Source organism: Microtus oregoni, unplaced genomic scaffold (assembly GCF_018167655.1).
Source record: "Microtus oregoni isolate MIOR12 unplaced genomic scaffold, Mior012 000003F_ref0000135, whole genome shotgun sequence".
NCBI classification, from domain to species: domain Eukaryota; kingdom Metazoa; phylum Chordata; class Mammalia; order Rodentia; family Cricetidae; genus Microtus; species Microtus oregoni.
The window spans coordinates 45,429,209-45,448,269 of record NW_024543062.1 but is presented as its reverse complement, the minus strand read 5'-3'; the positions used below and the strand labels follow the sequence as shown (position 1 = coordinate 45,448,269).

At 38.6% G+C, this 19,061-nt stretch overlaps 1 protein-coding gene across 3 annotated transcripts in view; it reads left to right on the top strand.

Moving 5' to 3' along the window:
• The window catches only part of Cntnap5 (contactin associated protein family member 5), a 956,023-nt gene that overhangs the window by 396,184 nt on the left and 540,778 nt on the right, over nucleotides 1–19,061 (top strand). For all 3 annotated transcript variants that reach the window (XR_005974031.1, XM_041648130.1, XM_041648128.1), the window contains exon 4: nucleotides 6,092–6,239. Coding sequence is in view for 2 of the 3 variants with exons in the window: in XM_041648130.1 (XP_041504064.1) it covers nucleotides 6,092–6,239 (148 nt within the window). In the remaining variant the exon portion in view is untranslated. The remainder of the gene's footprint in view (nucleotides 1–6,091; nucleotides 6,240–19,061) is intronic.

The following is a 19,061-nucleotide window of genomic DNA, read 5'->3' as shown; positions in this document are numbered from 1 at the left end:
CTGGTTTAACTTTGGTATATGGTATTTATCTAAAAAAGTGTCCATTTCCTTTACATTTTCCAGTTTTGTGGCATATAGGCTTTTGTAGTAAGATCTAATGATTCTCTGAATTTCCTCTGTGTCTGTGGTTATGTCCCCCTTTTCATTTCTGATCTTATTAATTTGCAAATTCTCTCTCTGCTGTTTGATTAGTTTGGATAGGGGTTTGTTAATCTTGTTGATTTTCTCCAGAAACCAGCTTTTTGTTTCATTGATTCTTTGGATTGTTTTCTGTGTTTCTATTTTGTTGATTTCAGCCCTCAGTTTGATTATTTCCAGTCTTCTACTCCTCCTAGGTGAGTCTGCTTCTTTTTTTTCTAGAGCTTTCAGTTGGGCTGTTAAGTCTCCAATGTGAGCTTTCTCTGTTTTCTTTAAGTGGGCACTTAGTGCTATGAACTTTCCTCTTAGGACTGCTTTCATAGTGTCCCATAAGTTTAAGTATGTTGTTTCTTTATTTTCATTGAATTCCAGGAAGACTTTAATTTCTTTCTTAATTTCTTCCTTAATCCAGGTATGTTTCAGTAGTTGACTGTTCAGTTTCCATGAGTTTGTAGGCTTTTTGGGGGTAGCATTGTTGTTGAATTCTATCTTTAATCCATGGTGATCTGATAAGACACAGGTGGTTACTAATATTTTTTTTTTTGTAACTGTGGATGTTTGCTTTGTTACCGACTATGTGGTCGGTTTTTGAGAAGGTTCCATGAGCTGCAGAGAAGAAGGTATATTCTTTCCTCTTTGGGTGGAATGTTCTATAGATGTCTGTTAAGTCCATTTGATTCATTACCTCCATTAATTCTCTTATTTCTCTGTTAGGTTTCTGTCTGATTGACCTGTCCATTGGTGAGAGAGGAGTGTTGAAGTCTCTTACTATTAGTGTGTGCGGTTTGATGGCTGCCTTGAGTTTTAGCAATGTTTCTTTTATGTACGTGGGTGTTTTTAAATTAGGGGCATAGATGTTCAGAATTGAGACTTCATCCTGCTGAACTGTTCCTGTTATGAGTATAAAATGCCCCTCTCCATCACTTCTGATTGATTTAAGTTTGAAGTCAACTTTGTTAGAGATTAGTATGGCCACACCTGCTTGTTTCTTAGGTCCATTTGCTTGATAAGCCTTTTCCCAGCCCTTTACTCTGAGTAGGTGCCTGTCTTTGTGGTTGAGGTGTGTTTCTTGTAAACAGCAGAATGTTGGATCCTGTTTTCTTATCCAATCTCTTAGCCTGTGCCTTTTAATAGGTGAGTTGAGTCCATTGACATTAAGTGATATTAATGACCAGTGGATGTTAACTCCAGTCATTTTTTTAGTCGTAGAGTTTGTGTGTTTCCCTTCTTTGATTTGTGTTGGTGAAGGATCTCTAGATGTCTGAGTTATTGTGGTCATTGTTGGACTCCTTGGTTAGTGATTTTCCTTCTATTACTTTCTGTAAGGCTGGATTTGTGGCTGCGTATTGTTTAAATTTGTTTTTATCCTGGAAAATTTTATTTTCTCCATTTATAGTGAATGAAAGCTTGGCTGGGTATAGTAATCTGGGCTTGCATCCATGGTCTCTTAGTTTCTGAAGTACATCTATCCAGGACCTTCTGGCTTTCATGGTTTCCATGGAGAAGTCAGGTGTAAGTCTGATAGGTTTACCTTTATAAGTAATTTGGCCTTTTTCCTTTGCAGCTCTTAATATTCTTTCCTTATTCTGTATGCTTTGTGTTTTAATAATTATATTGCGAGGGGATGTTCTTTTTTGATCCAGCCTATTCGGTGTTCTGTATGCTTCTTGAACCTTCATAGGTATATCTTTCTTTAGGTTGGGAAAGTTTTCTTCTATAATTTTATTAAATATATTTTCTGGACCATTGAGCTGCACTTCTTCTCCTTCTTCTACTCCTATTATTCTTAGGTTTGGTCTTTTTATTGTGTCCCATATTTCCTGAATATTTTGTGATGAGAGTTTGTTGGACTTGCTGTTTTCTTTGATCAGAGTGTTTATTTTCTCTATGGTATCTTCAGAATCTGAGATTCTTTCTTCTATCTCTTGTATTCTGTTGGTTATGCTTGTTTCTGTAGACTCTGTTTGTTTACTTGAATTTTCCATGTCCAGCCGGCCCTCTGTTTGTGTTTTCTTCTTTGCCTCCATTTCAGTTTTCAAGTCTTGCACCGTTTCCATTATCTGTTTGATTGTTTTTCCTTGGTTTTCTAGGGTATCATTCACTGATTTATTCAGATCTTCAAACTTTCTGTTATATTTCTCATCCATTTCTATAAGGGCATTTTTTACATGCTGTTTAAGGGCGTCAATCACTTTCATGAAGTCAACCTTTTCTACTTCTTCTTGATTAAGGTGTTCATGTCCTCCCGTTGTGAGGTCGCTGGTTTCTGGTGGCTTCATGTTGCTTTTCAGCTTGTTGGGCGAATTCTTGCCTTGGCGTCTACCCATCTCTTCTTCCAAATGCTCCCTTATGGATCTTCTTTACCGGATCAGGTCTCCTTGCCTACCCAATGCTGGATCTCCCCAACGTTGTCTCTCCCCAACGCTGGGTCTCCCCAAGGCTGGGTCTCCTGGCGCCGAGAGATCAGGCCTCTGTGCTGGTGGGCAGGTCGCAAACAAAGCGCCTACCCTGCTTGGTGCAGGCAGGCCATAGAAACAAAGAGACTTCCACCTGCTTGGGTGCCCCGATGATTCAGACCCAGTGCCCAGACTGGCTGGGCTGGGTGATGTTATGTGCAGAAAGAAGGCGGTGGGGCAAAGTGGGGAGGGTTCTGGATGGAAGCTGGGTGGGCTAGGAAGAAAGAGGAGGTATGCAGGGAGTGGGGGCCCTGCCAAGAGCTCAAGAAGGACAGGGGGCCAAGCAACCTCTGAACTCCCCTTCCCGGGCTGGCGCCGCAGGGTCAGAAACTCACCCCAACGCTGGGTCTCCTGGCGCCTAGAGATCAGGCCTCCGTGCTGGTGGGCAGGTCGCAAACAAAAACACAATATACTTTCAAACAATGGTAATTTCACAAGTATGTCCTTTAGGAATCTTTCTTTGTCTCTGTTTATACCTGTCTCTCACTCCTGTCTCTCTCTCTCTCTACATCTCAAAATCTAATTTCTTAGTGTTTACTTTGGCCATTAGGAGGGAATCAGATTTCTATTGGTTGCTGTAACTGTCACTGCACATGAGTAGGGTGGACTCTCTATAGTTTACTGAAGCTGAGAAGGATAATCCTGACTCTGAAACACAGACCTCTGAGTGTTGTTAGCTCACAGGCTGTCAATGGGACAGAGACAACTTGGCATGTTCAATGGGAACATTTGTTCAGCATAAACACACAGATACCAAATGGCCTGCTTTAAAAGGTTTAACTGATGAGTTTTCTTATGGATATTTTGTTTTCTTCTTCCTTTCCTCCTTCCATCCTCTCTCTTTCTCTCTCTCTCTCTTTCTCTCTCTCTCTCTCTCTCTCTCTCTCTCTCTCTTTCAAGATGAGATTTAAGCCTTTGTGTTCCATCAGCAGAAAAGAAATATAAGTCTAAAATAATCAGTCATGCAGATAAAGTTATGAGACATAACTCAAGTAGACTACACAGGACTTGTGCTATGTTTTGTGTATGTATGTAAGTGTGTGTATATGTGTGTGCATGTGCACACATGCATGCACATCTTCACATATGAAGCATATATGTGTGTGTGGTATATGTGTACATATGTATTCACATGAGTTTGTCTATGCAAATGCACAGAGTCTGGATGAGATGTTCATGTGTTTGCCTTTTTGTCATTCTGTGCCTTTGTCCTTTGAGTTCTCGCTGAACTCTAAGCTTTTGGGTTTGAGCTAGTTTTAGCAAGTCCCAGCAACACTACTCTCTCTTCCCCCTTTAGTGCTGGATTGCAGGTGTGAATGGATCCATGCCAAACTCATCATATGGATACTGGAATCCAAACTATGTTATTTACACTTGTACAGAAAATATTTATTTTTAATAAGATTTATTTTTAATTTTGAACTTAAAATATATTTATATCACTTCCTCCTTTTATTTCCTCCCTCCAACCCATCACATGTACTACCCCATTTCTTTCTCAAATTTGTATCCTCTTTTTCTATAAATTGGTCATATATATTATATATCACATGAATATTATATAAAATATACATATTTTATACATATTTTTGTGTACTTACAAGTGTGTGTGTTTATATAAAACATATTCAGTAACCTGGACATAACTGATTTTAGGACTAAACATGTTATAGTGGATAACCAGTGGCCTGTGCTTCCTTTTCTAGGACTGAAGCCTCAGGAACTCCCCCCTTTCCTATTAACACATCTATGGGTGCTATGCTTGTTTGCATCTTATTTAGGAAGCCATATGGTTGAGAGTTCATGGTTGTAGCTTTCCTGACATTCATAGATGACTTAATCTTATAGGAAACTTGCTGTTCCTATAGCTCTTAACAATCTTTCCTGTATCACTTCCATAATGTTCTCTCAGCCTTTGGTGCTGGAGTTACATTGTACATGTATCTGTTGGGACTGGGCAAATTTTCAGTTGTGTTTTTCTGTAATGGCTTCTCTATCTGTTTCAAGAAAAATTTGCCTTGATGAGGAGTGAGGTTTTCACTTACCTGTGTAAAGATAACTAACTATTCAGAATCTAATTAGACATTATTCTGGCTTATAGGATGAGGGAGGTTGCTGTTCTTCTTGGCCACCAGGCTAGCTTAGACCCAAAATAATCACACAGAAACCATGTGAATTGAATCACTGCTTGGTGCATTAGCTCTAGCTTCTTATTGTCTAACACTTACATATTAATTTAACCCATTTCTATTAATCAGTATATCACCACAATGTTGTGGCTTACCAGCAATGTTTCAGCAAGTCTATCTCAGGCAGCTCCATGCCTTCTCTCTTCTTTCTGCCTTCTTCCTCCCAGCATTCAGTTTTGTTTTCCCCACCTAGCTCTGTTCTATCCTATCATGGGCTCAAAGCAGTTCTTTATTCATTAACCAATAAAAGCAACACATAGACAGAAGGACCTCCCACGCTTAGTAAAGTGGTGATTTCGTGTTTTTTCTCAGATTCCTGTCCACACTAGCCCTGGGTACGCAGAAAGCATGCTTAACCACTAACTGTCTCTTCAGAACATGGGATTTTTTTTTCAAATAAACAGCAATCACAAATGAACAGAAAAGTAAACTACATATGTAATTAAACTGTGCTGGATCTTTCCTGTAAAACCCATTGACTGCATAGCTAGGGAGTGGAAACTACTAAAACAAGTATGAGTCTTGGGATCAGAGAATTGGAAGTCTTGGAGCTGAAAATCAGTCTAATTTCTAACTACTGGGTGATTGATTTGAAGATTCATTTCCTCCTATCTTTTCCTTCTAGCACTAGATTTTTTTATGTTTTTGTTTTTGTTATTTTTTTAATGGTGATGATGATGTTACAAGCTTAGTGTAATAACTGGCCTGAAAAACATTGACAATTATTTTAGCAAAGTCCATTTCCTTTAAGGAGGGGATTGTCAGTTATGTTATAGTACACAGTGAGTATGGACAGGTTGGAGACTGAAATTTCATGCTAAGGTTAACTTTTTAAATCTTCAGGTGTCATATCTTACAACTTTCTTTATTCATAAAATGTAGCTAGACATAGATGATATAGAGGGGAATATCATAAAGAACAAGGATAACTATCAAGAATGTAATTAGACATTACCCTGGCTTAGTAAAGTGGTGATTTTATGTTTTCATCTAAGGTCCCTGACCACACTGGCCCTGGGTAGTGAGATATGCAGAAAGCATGCTTAACCACTAAACTGTCTCTTCAGAATGTGAGATTATTTTCAAGTAAATATCAATCACAAATGTACAGGAAAATAAACTAAAATATTTGGTACTTAAGAAAAATTGTAAAGCCTGGGATAGGGCTGTAACCCACATCAGAGTAATGTCAAAGACACTAGGGTTTTTGTTGCTGTCCTTCCCCAAAGGTCTGATTGGCGAAGCATGCACACTTCTATTGACATGTCTTGGTACTGTAGAGCTCACTGAGTTTCCCTCTCTCTTCAGACATTTGGAGGAAACATGAATGCTGACAGTGTCGTGCACCACAAGCTGCTACACTCTGTGAGAACCCGCTTTGTTCGCTTTGTGCCTTTGGAGTGGAACCCAAGTGGAAGGATTGGCATGAGAGTGGAGGTCTATGGATGCTCCTACAGTAAGTACTCACATGGACAAAGGTACACAGCAGTGTGGGTGAATGACGCTGCCCATGGAATTCCCGATTAGTCATATGGATAATTGCAATTAGTGTGTGTGTGTGTGTGTGTGTGTGTAAATGTGTGTGGATTCAAAAGCAAGGCAGTCAGAAATCTCTAATGTTCCTGAAGAACACAGTTCATCATTTGAACCAGTACTTTTCACTGGTTTGGAGCTCCCAGCTGTGCCTATGCTGGCTGGCAGTGACCCAAAGAAGTCTTGTCCTCTCTGTTTCCTCACTACTGGTATTCCTAATATGTATCCTCACATCAACTTGATTTGGGCTTTGGAAATGGAACCCAGATCATCATGCTTGCAAGGCAAGCTCTTTTGAAGCATAGTTTTTTCCCATTCTCTACTTAACTCATTTTATTCTAGACTTTAAATAACATGTGTGTGTGTGTATGTGTATGTGTGTGTGTGTGTGTGTGTGTGTGTGTGTACAGAAATGAAGGTAGTTATATACAGAAGGAGTCATGCATGAATGCTCTTATCCTAATTCTCTCCTCAAGGATAATGCTAAACATGTAAACTGTGTCATTTTGATTTGATTTTCTTCATTTAAGCAGTGTCATTCACCTGATTATTTGATATATCAATATCCAATGATGAATAAGTAGCAAACATAATCAACACTTTTAAAAATTGATTTTCTTGAGCTATACATTTTTCTCTGCTCACCTCTCTTCCTCTCCCTTTTCCTTCTACCCTCTCACATGGCCCCATGCTCCCAATTTACTCAGGATATCTTGTGTTTTTCTACTTTCCATGAAGATTAGATCCATGTATGTCTCTCTTAGGATACTCATTATTGTCTCGGTTATTTGGGATTGTGATTTGTAGGCTGTTTTTTTTGTTTGTTTTATGTCTAAATCCACATATGAGTGAGTACATATGATATATCTTTTTGGGTTCATTACCTCACTCAATATGATGTTCTCTAGTTCTATCCATTTGCCTGCAAAATTCAAGATGTTGTTATTTTTTTCTGATGTGTAGTACTCCATTGTGTAAATGTACCACACTTTCCTTATCCATTCTTTGGTACAGGAGCATTTATTTAGGTTGCTTTCACGTTCAGACTAGGATAAAGAATGCTGCTATGAACAGAGTTCTTGTGGTATGACTGAGCATCCTTTGGGTATATATCCAAAAGTGGCATTGCTGGGTCTTGAGAAGGTTGTTTCCTAATTTTCTGAGAAATTGCCATAGTGATATCCAAAGGGGCTGTACCAGCAATACTCCCTCCAGCAATGTAGGAGTGTTCCCTTTACCCCACAACCTCTTCAACATAAGTTGTCATCAGTGTTTTTGATCTTGGCCATTCTTACAGATGTAACAACAGAGTTGTTTGGATTTGCATTTCTCTGGTAGCTAAGGATGTTGAGCATTTCCTTAAATGTCTTTCATCCATTTTAGATTTCTCTGCTGAGAGTTCTCTGTTTATGTCTGTACTCCATTTTTTTAAATTGGATTATTGGTTCTTTTGATGACCAATATCTTGAGTTCTTTATATATCATGGAGATCAGCCCTCTATGTAATGAGGGAGTGTAGATGGAGTGAGCACCACTCTGTAGAAGGAGCAGCAGGCTGCATCCTGCCACCCAGCTAGCTTTACCCAAAATAATTACAGGGAAACTGTATTCTTTTAAACATTTGGCCCATTAGCTCTAGCCTCTTACTGGCTAACTCTCACATCTTGATTAACCCATTTCTAATGAGTGTAGCACCACAAGGTGGTGTCTTACCTGGAATATTCTTAACCTGCATCCATCTTGGAGAGGAGAGCTATGGCGACTATGTGAATCTGCGTCTTTCTCCCAACATTCTGTTTGGTCTACTCCACCCAACTATGTTCTAACCTATCAGGCCAAGCAGTTCTCTTTATTAATTAACCAATGAAAGCAACAGATAGACAAATGACCCTCCTCCATCATGGGAGTCGTAAAAGTCTTTTCCCATTCTGTGGATTGCCATTTCATCTTGTTAACTGTGTCCTTTGCTTTACAGAAGCTTCTCCATTTCAGGAAGTCCCATTTATTTATTGTTTCCCTCAGTGTCTGTGTTAGAAGCATTATATTTAGGAAGTGGTTTCCTGTGCCAGTACATTCAAGTTTACTTCCCATTTTCTCTTCTATGAGGTTCAGTGTGGTTGGCTTTATGTTGATGTCTTTGATCCATTTGGACTTGAGTTTTGTGCATAGTGATAGATATTAATATATTTTCATTCTTCTACATGGTGGTATCCTATGCCAGCACCATTTTTAAAATATGCTTTCTTTTTTTCCATTTTATAATTTTTGCTTTTTGTCAAAAATCAGGTGTTCATAGGTGTGTGGATTAACATCTGAGTCTTTGATTCAGTTCCATTTGTCCTCCTGCCTGTTTTTATGCCAATACCAGGCTGTTTTCAGTACTGTAGATCTGTAGAGGAGTTTGAAGTCAGGGATACAATGTGGTACCTCCAGAAGTTCCTTTATAGTGCAGGATTGTTTTGGCTATCCTGGGAGTTTTGCTTTTCCATATGAAGTTTAGTATTACATTTTGAGGTCTGTGAAGAATTGCATTAAACCTGTAGATTGCTTTATGACTGCCATTTTTATTACATTAATTTGACCTACCCAAAAGCATGCGAGATCTTTCCATTTTCTGGTATCCTCTTCAATTTCTTTCGTCAAAGATTTAAACTTCCTGTCATATAGGTTTTCGACTTGTTTGTTTAGAGTTACTCTGAGATATTTTATACTATTTGTGGCTTCTGTGATGTTTCTATGATTTCTTTCTCAGCCAATTTATCAAATGTATAAATAGGTCTCCTGATTTTTTGAGTTAATCTTGTATCCTGCTAAGTTACTGAAAGTGTTTGAGTGTTGAAGTTTCCTGAAAGAATTTTCGAGGTTGTTTCTGTAAGTTATCATATCATTTCAACTAGTGAGAGTTTGACTTCTTCTTTTCAGATTTGTAGCCACTTGATCTCCTTTCATTGTCTTATTGCTCTAGCTAGGACCTCAAGAAATATATTGAATAAATATGGAGAGAGTGGACAACCTTGTCTTGTTCCTGATTTCAGTGGGATCACTGTGAGTTTCTCTCCATTTAGTTTGATGTTAACTGTTCAATCAACACTTTTTAAAACCATAGTTATCTTAGCTCTGTTTCCTATTACTGAGATAATATACCTTTACAAACAACTTAAAGGAGATGGAGGACAGTTACTTCAGTTCATAATCTCAGCTTGCAAACCATCATTTCATGATAGTCAAGGTGGCAGAAAGCCTAAGAAGCTAGTCACATCCCATCTACAGTTATGAGCAGAGAGCAAAGAATGCAAGCACACAAGCCAGTGCTCAATTTGTTTTTTCACTCTCACCAATCAAGGACACACTGCTCAGTCGGTGGGACTAGCCAGAGGAGGTATGCCTTCATATAATCAACATAATCCTACCACAGACATGGCCATAAGCCAACCTAATCTAAACAGTCCCATTCTGAAATTCTCTTCACAGGGGTTTCCTTGCTGTCATGTAGGCAATTAGAACTATCACAACAGTTCAGTGAATTATTGGTGTGGGTCAGAGAGGGACCTCACATATGACACAGACTATCACTGTTCATCAAAGTCAGGTTAAAATAGCCCTTGCCTCGGAAGAATTTGAAGTGTTTCATGACAATGCATTTGCTTCCCCAATGCTATTTGCATTGAGTTAACATTTTTGTTAATGAAAATTAAAAAAAAAAGGTTAATGACTCTTCAACTTAACTATAGGTTAAGATGTATCTGTCAGAAAAATTAAATCCTGTTTGGAAGAGAGTTTTTGAAGAAATGACTATATTTATCATGAACAAGCACTTTTTATTTTATTTTATTTTTAGAAAAGAAAACAAACTATCTTTGTTAACTTTACATACCAAACCCAGTTTCCATTTCCACCTCATTCCCTCCCCTGCCCCTATCCACTCCTCAGAGAGGGTATGGTACATTGCTTTGGGGAAGGATAAAGGCCCTCCTTACTATATCTAGGCTGAGCAAGGTATACATCCAAAGAGAATGGGTTCCCAAAAAGCCAGTATAAGCAGTAGGGATAAATTCTGGTGCCACTGCCAGTGACCACACAGTCTTCCCGCCATTCAACTGTCACCTACATTCAGGTTTAGTTTGGTCCAATGCTGAATCCTCCCTGACCAGCTGGAGTTGTTGAACTCCCATTAGCTCAGGTAAGCTGTTTCAGTAGGTGTCCCCATCATGGTCTTGACCTCTTTGTTCATATTCTCATTCTTCCTACTCTTCAACTAGACTTTGGGAAACTAGCCCAGTGCTCTTCTGCGGCTCTCTGCCTCTGTATTATTCATCTGTTGCTGTATAAATGTTCTATGGTGACATTTAAGGTAGTCATCCATCTGACTACAGGGCAAGGCCAGTTCAAACAACCTCTCCTCTATTGCTTAGGGGCTTAGCTGGAGTCATCCTTGTGGATTCCTGGGATTTTCCCTAGTGCCAGGTTTCTTGCTAGACCAATAATGGCTCCCTCAACCAAGATATCTCTCTCCTTGCTTTTTATCTATTTTGGTCCCTCATCTCAACTATCCAGTTCCCTCAAGTTCTTCCCCCCTCCCCTTCTCTCTTTCTTTTCCCCTTCCACCCTTCTCCCCCCAACCACCTCCATGTTCCCAATTTTGTCAGGTGATCTTCTCAATTTCCCCTATCCAGGTGAATTTATATGTTTTTCTTAGGGATCGCCTTGCTACTTAGCTTCTCTACAATCATGGACTATGGGCTGGTTATCCACTTATGAGAGAGTACATAGCATATTCATCTTTTGAGGCCTGAGCTCCCTCACTCAGCATGTTTTTTTTCTAGTTCTATCTATTTGCATGCAAATTTCATGATCTCATTATTTTTGCCACTGAGTAGTACTCCATTGTATAAATATTACATTTTTTTAAAATTCATTCTTTAGTTGAGAGGCATCTAGGTTGTTTCCAGATTCTGGCTATTATAAATAATGTTACTATGAACATAGTTGAACAAATGTTATTGTAGTACGATTTAACATCCTTTGGGTATATGCTCAAGAATGATATTGTTGGGTCCTGAGTTAGGATGACTCCCAATTTTCTGAGAAACCACCATACTGATTTCCAGAGTGGTAGTACAAGTTTGCATTTCCAATAGCAATGGAGGAGTATTCCTCTTACTCTACATCCTCTCTAGCATAAGCTGTCATTGGTGTTTTTGCTCTTAGCCATTCTGACTGGTGTAAGTTGGTATCTCAGAGTCATTTTGATTTGCATTTCCCTCATGGTTAAGGATGTTATACATTTACTTAAATGTCTTCCAGTCACTTGAGATTCTCTGTTGAGAATTCTCTGTTTAGATCCGTACCCCATTTTTAATTGAACTCTTTGAAATTTTGATGTCTAATTTCTTAAGTTCTTTGTATATTTTGGAAATAACTTCTCTGTCTGATGTGGGGTTGGTAAAGATCTTTTCCAATTCAGTTGGCTGCCTTTTTATTATTGACTGTGTCCTTCGCTTTACAGAAGCTTCTTAGTTTCAGAAGTTCCCATTTATTTATTGTTGCTCTCAGTGTATGTGTTACAGGTCATATATTTAGGAAGTAATCTCCTGTGCCCATGCATTAAAAGCTTCCTCTCACTTTCTCTTCTATCAGGTTCAGTGTGGTTGGATTTACAATGAGGTCTTTAATCCATTTGGACTTGAGTTTTGTGCATGGGGATAGATATGAATCAATTTTCATTCTTCTACATGTTGACATCCAGTTATGCTAGCAGTATTTGTTGATGATGCTTTCTTTTTTTCCGTTTTATAATTTTAGCTTCTTTGTCAAAAATCAGGTGTTCATAGGTATTTGGATTAACATTTGTATCTTCAATTTGATTCCACTGATCAAGCTGTCTTTTTTTAATGACAATACCAAGCTGTTTCATTATTGTGGCCCTATAATAGAGCTTGATGTTAGGAAACTCTGGAAGTTCTTTTATTGTACAGAATTCTTTTGGCTATCCTGTTTTTTTCTGTTTTTTTTTTCATATGAAGTTGAGTATTGTTCTTTCATGGTCTGTGAAGAATTGTGTTGGGATATTGATGGGGATTGCACTGTATCTATATATTGCTTATGGTAGGATTGCTGTTCTTATTATGTTGATTCTACCTATCCAAGAGCATCAAAGATCTTTCTTTTTCTGGTATCTTCTTCACTTTCTTTCTTCAAAGACTTAAAGTTCTTTTTGAACAGGTCTTTCACTTCTTTGGTTAGTGTTACCCCCAAGATATTTTATGCTATTTGTGGCTATTTTGAAGGGTGATGTTTTTCTGATTTCTTTCTCAGCTTCTTTATCATTTTGTATATAAGAGGGCTACTGATTTATTTGAGTTGATCTTGTATCCTGTAACATAACTTAAGGTATTTAATCAGCTATAAGAGTTCCTGGTAGAATTTTTGAGGTCAGTTATATATAATATCATATTATCTGCAAATCATGAAAGTTTGACTTCTTCCTTTCCATACTGAATCCCCTTGATCTCTTTTCATTGTCTTATTGCTCTAATCAGAACCTCAAGAATTATGCTTAATAGATATAGAGAGAATGGACAACCTTATCTTTTTACTGATTTTAGTGAAATTGCTTTAAGTTTCTCTCCATTTATATTGATGTTGGCTGTTGGGTTGCTGTATATTGCTCTTATTATGCTTAGATATGTTCCTTGTATCCCTGGTCTCTCTAAGACCTTTATCATGAAGGGGTGTTGAATTTTTTGAACACTTAATCAGCATCTAATGAGGTAATCATATAATGTGTTTCTTTCAGTTTATTTATATGATGTATTACATTGATAGATTTTCATATGTTGAACCATATCTGCATCTCTGGGGTGAAGCCAACTTGAGCATGGTGGATGATTTTTAATGTGTTATAGGATTCAGTTTGCCAGTATTTTATTGAGTATTTTTATGTCTATATTCTTGAATAAGATTAGTCTGTAATTCTCTTTCTTGGTTGAGTGTTTGTGTGGTTTCAGCATCAGAGTATCAGGCCTCAGAAACAGAGTTTGGCAATGCTCCTTCTGTTTCTATTATGTGGAACATTTTGATGAGTATAGGTATTAGCTCCTCATTAAAGTTATGGTAGAATTCTTCTCTGGCCCTGGGATTTGTTTTTAATTGGAGGCTTTTGATGACTGCATCTATTTCCTTGCAGGAAATAGAATTTATTTCTATTTAAATTGTTCACCTGGTCTTGATTTAATTTTGCTATGTTGTGTCTATCCAGGAAATTGTCCATTTATTTTAGCATTTCCAATTTTGTGGAGTACAGGATTTTCTAGTATGACCGAATGATTCTTTGGATTTCCTCAATGTCTGTTGTTATGTACCCCTTTCATTTCTAATTTTGTTAATTTTGATAGTCTCTCTCTGCTTTTTGACTGGTTTGGATAGGGATTTGTCTATCTTGTTGATTTTCTCAAAAACAAGCTCTTTATTTTATTTTTTGTATTGTTTTCTTTGTTTCTACCTTATTGATTTCAGTCCTCAATTTGAATATTTCCTGTAATCTACTCTTTTTTTGTTCTAGAGCTTTCAGGTGCACTATTAAGTCACTAGTGTGATATTTCCCCACTTCCTTTATGTAGGCACTTAGCGCATTGAATTTTCCTCTTGGCACTGCTTTCACAGTGTCCCATAGGTTTTGGGTACATTGTACCTTCATTTTTGTTGAATTGTAGGAAGCCTTTTATTTCTTCCTTTCTTTTTACTTGACCCAGCAGTGGTTCAGTTGAGCATGTTCAATTTCCACGAGTTTGTAGGCTTTCTGCAATTAGTGTTGCTGTTAAATTCTAACTTTAAGCCATGGTGATCTGATAAGATACAGAGGATTATTATAATTTTTATGTTTCTGTTGAGGTTTGCTTTGTTAACAATTATGTGATCAATTTTAGAGAAGGTTCCATGAAGTGCTGAGAAGAAGGTATATTCTTTTGTGCTTAGGTGAAATGCTCTGTAGATGTCTGTTAAGTCCATTTGAGTCATGACATCTGTTAGTTCTTTTATTTCTCTGTTAAGTTTCTGTCTGGTTCACCTGTCCATTGGGGAGAGTGGAGTGTTGAAGTCTCCTATTATTAGTGTGTGGAGGTTGATGTGTGATTTAGGCTTAAGTAAGATTTCTTTTACGTATGTCTGTGCTCTTGTATTTGGGAATAGATGTTTAGAATTGAGATTTTATCTTGATGGATTTTTCCTGTGATGAGTATAATGTGTCTTTCTCCATTTCTTCTGATTGATTTTAGTTTGAAGTCTATTTTGTGAGATATTAGGATAGCTATACCTGCTTGTTTCTTAGGTTCATTTGATTGGAAAAATCTTTTCCCAACCCTTTACTTTGAGGTAATATCTATCTTCAAGGTTGAGGTGTGTTTGTGGTGTGTTTCTTGTATACAACTCTTTGGGTTTAATAATCCCAATTACATTTTAGAGATAGAATGTGTGTGTGTGTGTGTGTGTGTGTGTGTGTGTGTGTGTGTACATGCTCACACATATGCCATGCCATCACAGTGTGCATGTGCAGGTGAGAGCACAACTTCTGAGAGTCTATTTTCTCATTTTACCATGTGGATTCTGAGCACTGAGCTCAGGTAGTGAGTCTGGGCAGCAAGCATACCTATTCACTAAGGAGTAATTTGCTAGCCCTGGTCTAGTGATTTTTATTTGTCTTTCAAATGTTTCCATATTTCAATGTTTTCCCCAGAATGACATTACTTATTATTATAGATTTTTTGCACTCATCCTGTATGCCCACCACAAAAGATCATGGTTTCAATTAGATCATAGCTGTTACTTTATGTGTATACATGGATACATGTGTGTGTGTTGTTACATGTGTCTGTACAGGATTGCCAGTACGTGTATGAACATGTATGTAGGAACCAGAGGTCAACATCAGTTATCCTTCCACAAGTACTGATCACCTTGATTTTTATTGTCTGTTGCTGGCCTATGTCTTGACAGACCAGTGAACCATAGGGATCTAATTGTCTCTCTCTCCTCAAAGCTGAACTCATATAGGCACATATTACCTCTCTTGGGGCTTGACTAGTGGGCCAGGCTGGCTGGTCAGCATCTACTTTTGTCCCCATTCCCAACACTGGGCACATACCACCACCCCAGCCTTCTCTCATGGGGCCTGGAGATCAAACTCATGCCCTTGTGTTTGCAAGCAAATGTTACCTACAGAGCTAGCTCCGCAGCCAATAAGACACCTGGTTGAAAGGTATCTCTGAAGAATATTTTAGCTTTATTTAATGATGGACTCCTTCATACCCTATGCAACTGAGTATTTTTCTGAAGTAGAAATGTCCCCATAGACCTGTTAAAACCTAGTTCTGGTTCAATCAAAGGTACTCCTGAGTGTGAGGGAACCCAGGCCTGAAACCATCATTACAGATTTCTCTCTATCTGGTGAATTATATAAAGCAATGGAGTTGTCCATCAGTAGAGTGTTAGTCACCTTGGTAAGCTATTCAAGAAAGAATGAGCTTTCTAGTTTACAAGTAGCTGACATTGATTTCCCATCACCCTACACATATGTTTCCCTGTGCAAAAACCCAAACCCATGGCTTCTGGATACAGTCTCTTCTAATTTGTTCCTTTGATGATTTGCTAAAACACTGACCAAAGAAGCTTGAAGCAATCAAGGGTTAATTTGGCTTATAGATAACAATACATCACATAGAACAGCCAAAGTTCAAGGCAGGAACCTGGATGTATGACCTAAAGCAGAATCCATGAAGGAATTGTGCTTACTGGCTAATGCCCTAGCTCATAGTCAGCTGTCATTCTTATATAACCACACCCAAAGTGAGAGGAGTCTTCTTTTATGAAAATGCCCCATGAATATGTATACAGGCAGATTGTATGGAGGCCACTCCTTTCAGACATGTCAAGTTGACAAAGAACAACCATCACAGACACAGCCTTCCATCATCATTGAAACCCCATTTTACCCTGAACTCTTCCCATTAGTGTAAAACCCTGCCATATACACCACCAAACAATCCTAACCAAAAACTCAGTGTCCCTGTTTATGTAACATGAGGGCCGGGCTGCTCTTTGGGGTTTCTGTCCTGCCGGTCCTCGAGACATTTAGTCACAGATAAAAATCACACAGAGAGCTCCATAAGTTATAAAACTGATTGCCCCATTAGCTCAGGCTTCTTGTTAACTCTTGTAGCTTATAATAACTCATTGTTCTTATCTATGTTAGCCACATGGCTTGGTAACTTTCTCAGCTGGGTAGATTACACCCTGCTTCTTCCGTGGTCTGGGCAGGACTGAGAGGAATGGGCTTCCTCCTTCCTAGCATTCTCCTGTTCTCATCGCCCCACCTCTACTTCCTGTCTGGTTGACCCGCTTATACCTCCTGCCTGGCCAATCAGCATTTATTTAAAACATGATTGACAGAATACAGACAATTATCTCACACCACTTCCCCCTCTTTTTTTTAAAAAAGGAAAATATCCATAGTCCAATTTTTGGAAATGTGGTTATAGTTTTCCAAGCTGCTTCCAGCTGGTTGGGGAAACTGATAATCTTATGGGGACCTAAAGAAAATTTAGAGCTATAATCCATTCCTGACTAAAGTATCCTGTGAGTCTTGATCATCTCAGGAAGCAGTCTGGAACCTGTTCTGGATGCAGAACTTTGACATCTGGGCCACCTGTCCTACTGGAGATTTCTCAGGTAGTCTTCCTTGACCAAACCTGATTTTCCTTAGCTCAGAATGAATTCACAGCCTCTCATTTTCTGTGGAAACAAAAGCAAATCCTCTTCTCCAAAGTAACTTACCTTTTGACTTCAATTTTGAAGCCAAGGTATTTTCAAAATACCCATCTTGGATTAATTCAGCAGCATTTATAAACAAATATCTTTTAGCAACTGTTACTCCTTCCTCAGCAATCAAACAATTCAAAGAGAGCATAATAGCATACGGTATCAAGATTCTCTGTGTATTTTCCATCTTTGTGCAGCTTTGTTTTAACCTCCATTTCTTTTATTTTTATTTTTAACTTTTGGCTGTTTGAGACAGGTTCTCTGTGTATCTTTGTCCAGGAACTCCCTCTGTAGACCAGGCTATCCTTGAACTGACAGAGATCCCTCTGTCTCTGCCTCACAAGCATTGGGATTAAAGGTGTGTGCTACAACACCTTGAAATCACAGAGGTCAATCTACCTCTGCCTCCTAGGCATTGGGATTAAAAGTGTGTATCACCACACCTTACTACTCTTTTTCTTTCTTTTTTTATTTTTAAGGACTTTAACCTTTAGCCTGCATATATTTTAACACACTGTAAACTATTTAGAAGTTTTCTTTGTCTTTGAATCTCTCTTTACTGTATATCTCTCTTTTTCTGACCACATGAGTCTTTATGGAAAGGATTAAAGCTGTGGCTTTGACAGCTGAATCTAGCCCATTCCTTAGCTTTACAGCCTCATGGCAGAGGTACTGGCTGTAACCATGTTTATTGCCACAACTCTAAGGTGTTTCAAGGTCCCTGTCAGCAAGAAAGCTGCAACAATGTTAAACAACTCTCAAAAGCTCCAGAGTCAGGACCGCCTACTTGAAAGAGTCAGAGTTTGCCCTGGCAGGACAGCCCAGAATGTCAGCATTTTAAAACAGCACAGCTTTTTTCCTGCTATGGTTGAAATCTGAAAAGCATGCAGTCAACTTTTCATCAACACCATTTAAGTGTTTCATTGCAGGACCTTTTAAAAGAGCTGCAAGGTTTTGCAGCTAAAACTGAGTCAGGAAGCGGCTCTTAGATGAGAGCGCTTGCTTGCCTCTAGCAAGCAGAGTAGGCCCAAGAAATTGCTGCTACCAAGAAAGCATGCTTTACTCTATTCTTTCCCAAGCTTTCTCAGGCTTTTTGTGGATGCAGTTATCCACGTGAGCATCATTCTGTAACATGAGGGGGCCTGCTTGTTGGGGTTTATGTTCTGCCCAGTTCCCCACAGACAGCAATCCCAAAAGAAAAAAGAAGCTCAGTCCTCTTTAAATAATTTTTTTTTCCACTCAAGGCTTTTTCTAAAATCTGTTTGTAGTTATTACTGACTCTACCTCCCTGTATTTGCATATAACTTCACCAAAGTCTTTAGACAACTTAGGCTTTGCTGGCTGGGTCAACCTAGCAGGGCTATAGATATGCAACCTCACCCTGTTCTAAGTGTTGCTGGGATGTTGTTCAGATGTCTGTAAGCAGTTGATTTTATTTATTTACTTTTAACTTTAATTTTATGTGCATGTGTGTTCTACCTCCTTGCATGTGTACATGTCACATGAATGCCATGCTCAAAGAAGCCAGAGAAAGGCATTGGGTCAGTTGTGAGCTGCTGTGGCCACTGGGAACTGAACCCAGGTCTTCTGGAGGAGCAGCCATTGCTCTTTTCTTCTCAGCTATCTCTCCAGCTTTGCAACCAAGCGATTAAGTACAGGCGATAACACACCATAGTCTGGGTGACTTTGATTTAAATAATGGGCTGATTCAAGAGCAGAATTGAGGTTTTCTGATGCAGAAGACATTCTTCATTTGGACAGCAACTTCAGCTTCTGACTGTTTTAAGCCCATCAATGAATAGTCTGCTCAGTGAAATTCTTAATTCTCCTGATGTATATATAAGCATTTGTCTCACTGTTTCTGTGGAACATCGTAGACCCAAGAGCCTGGAGAAGTTCATTCTAAATTACTTTTCAAGTTGTTTTGTACTGT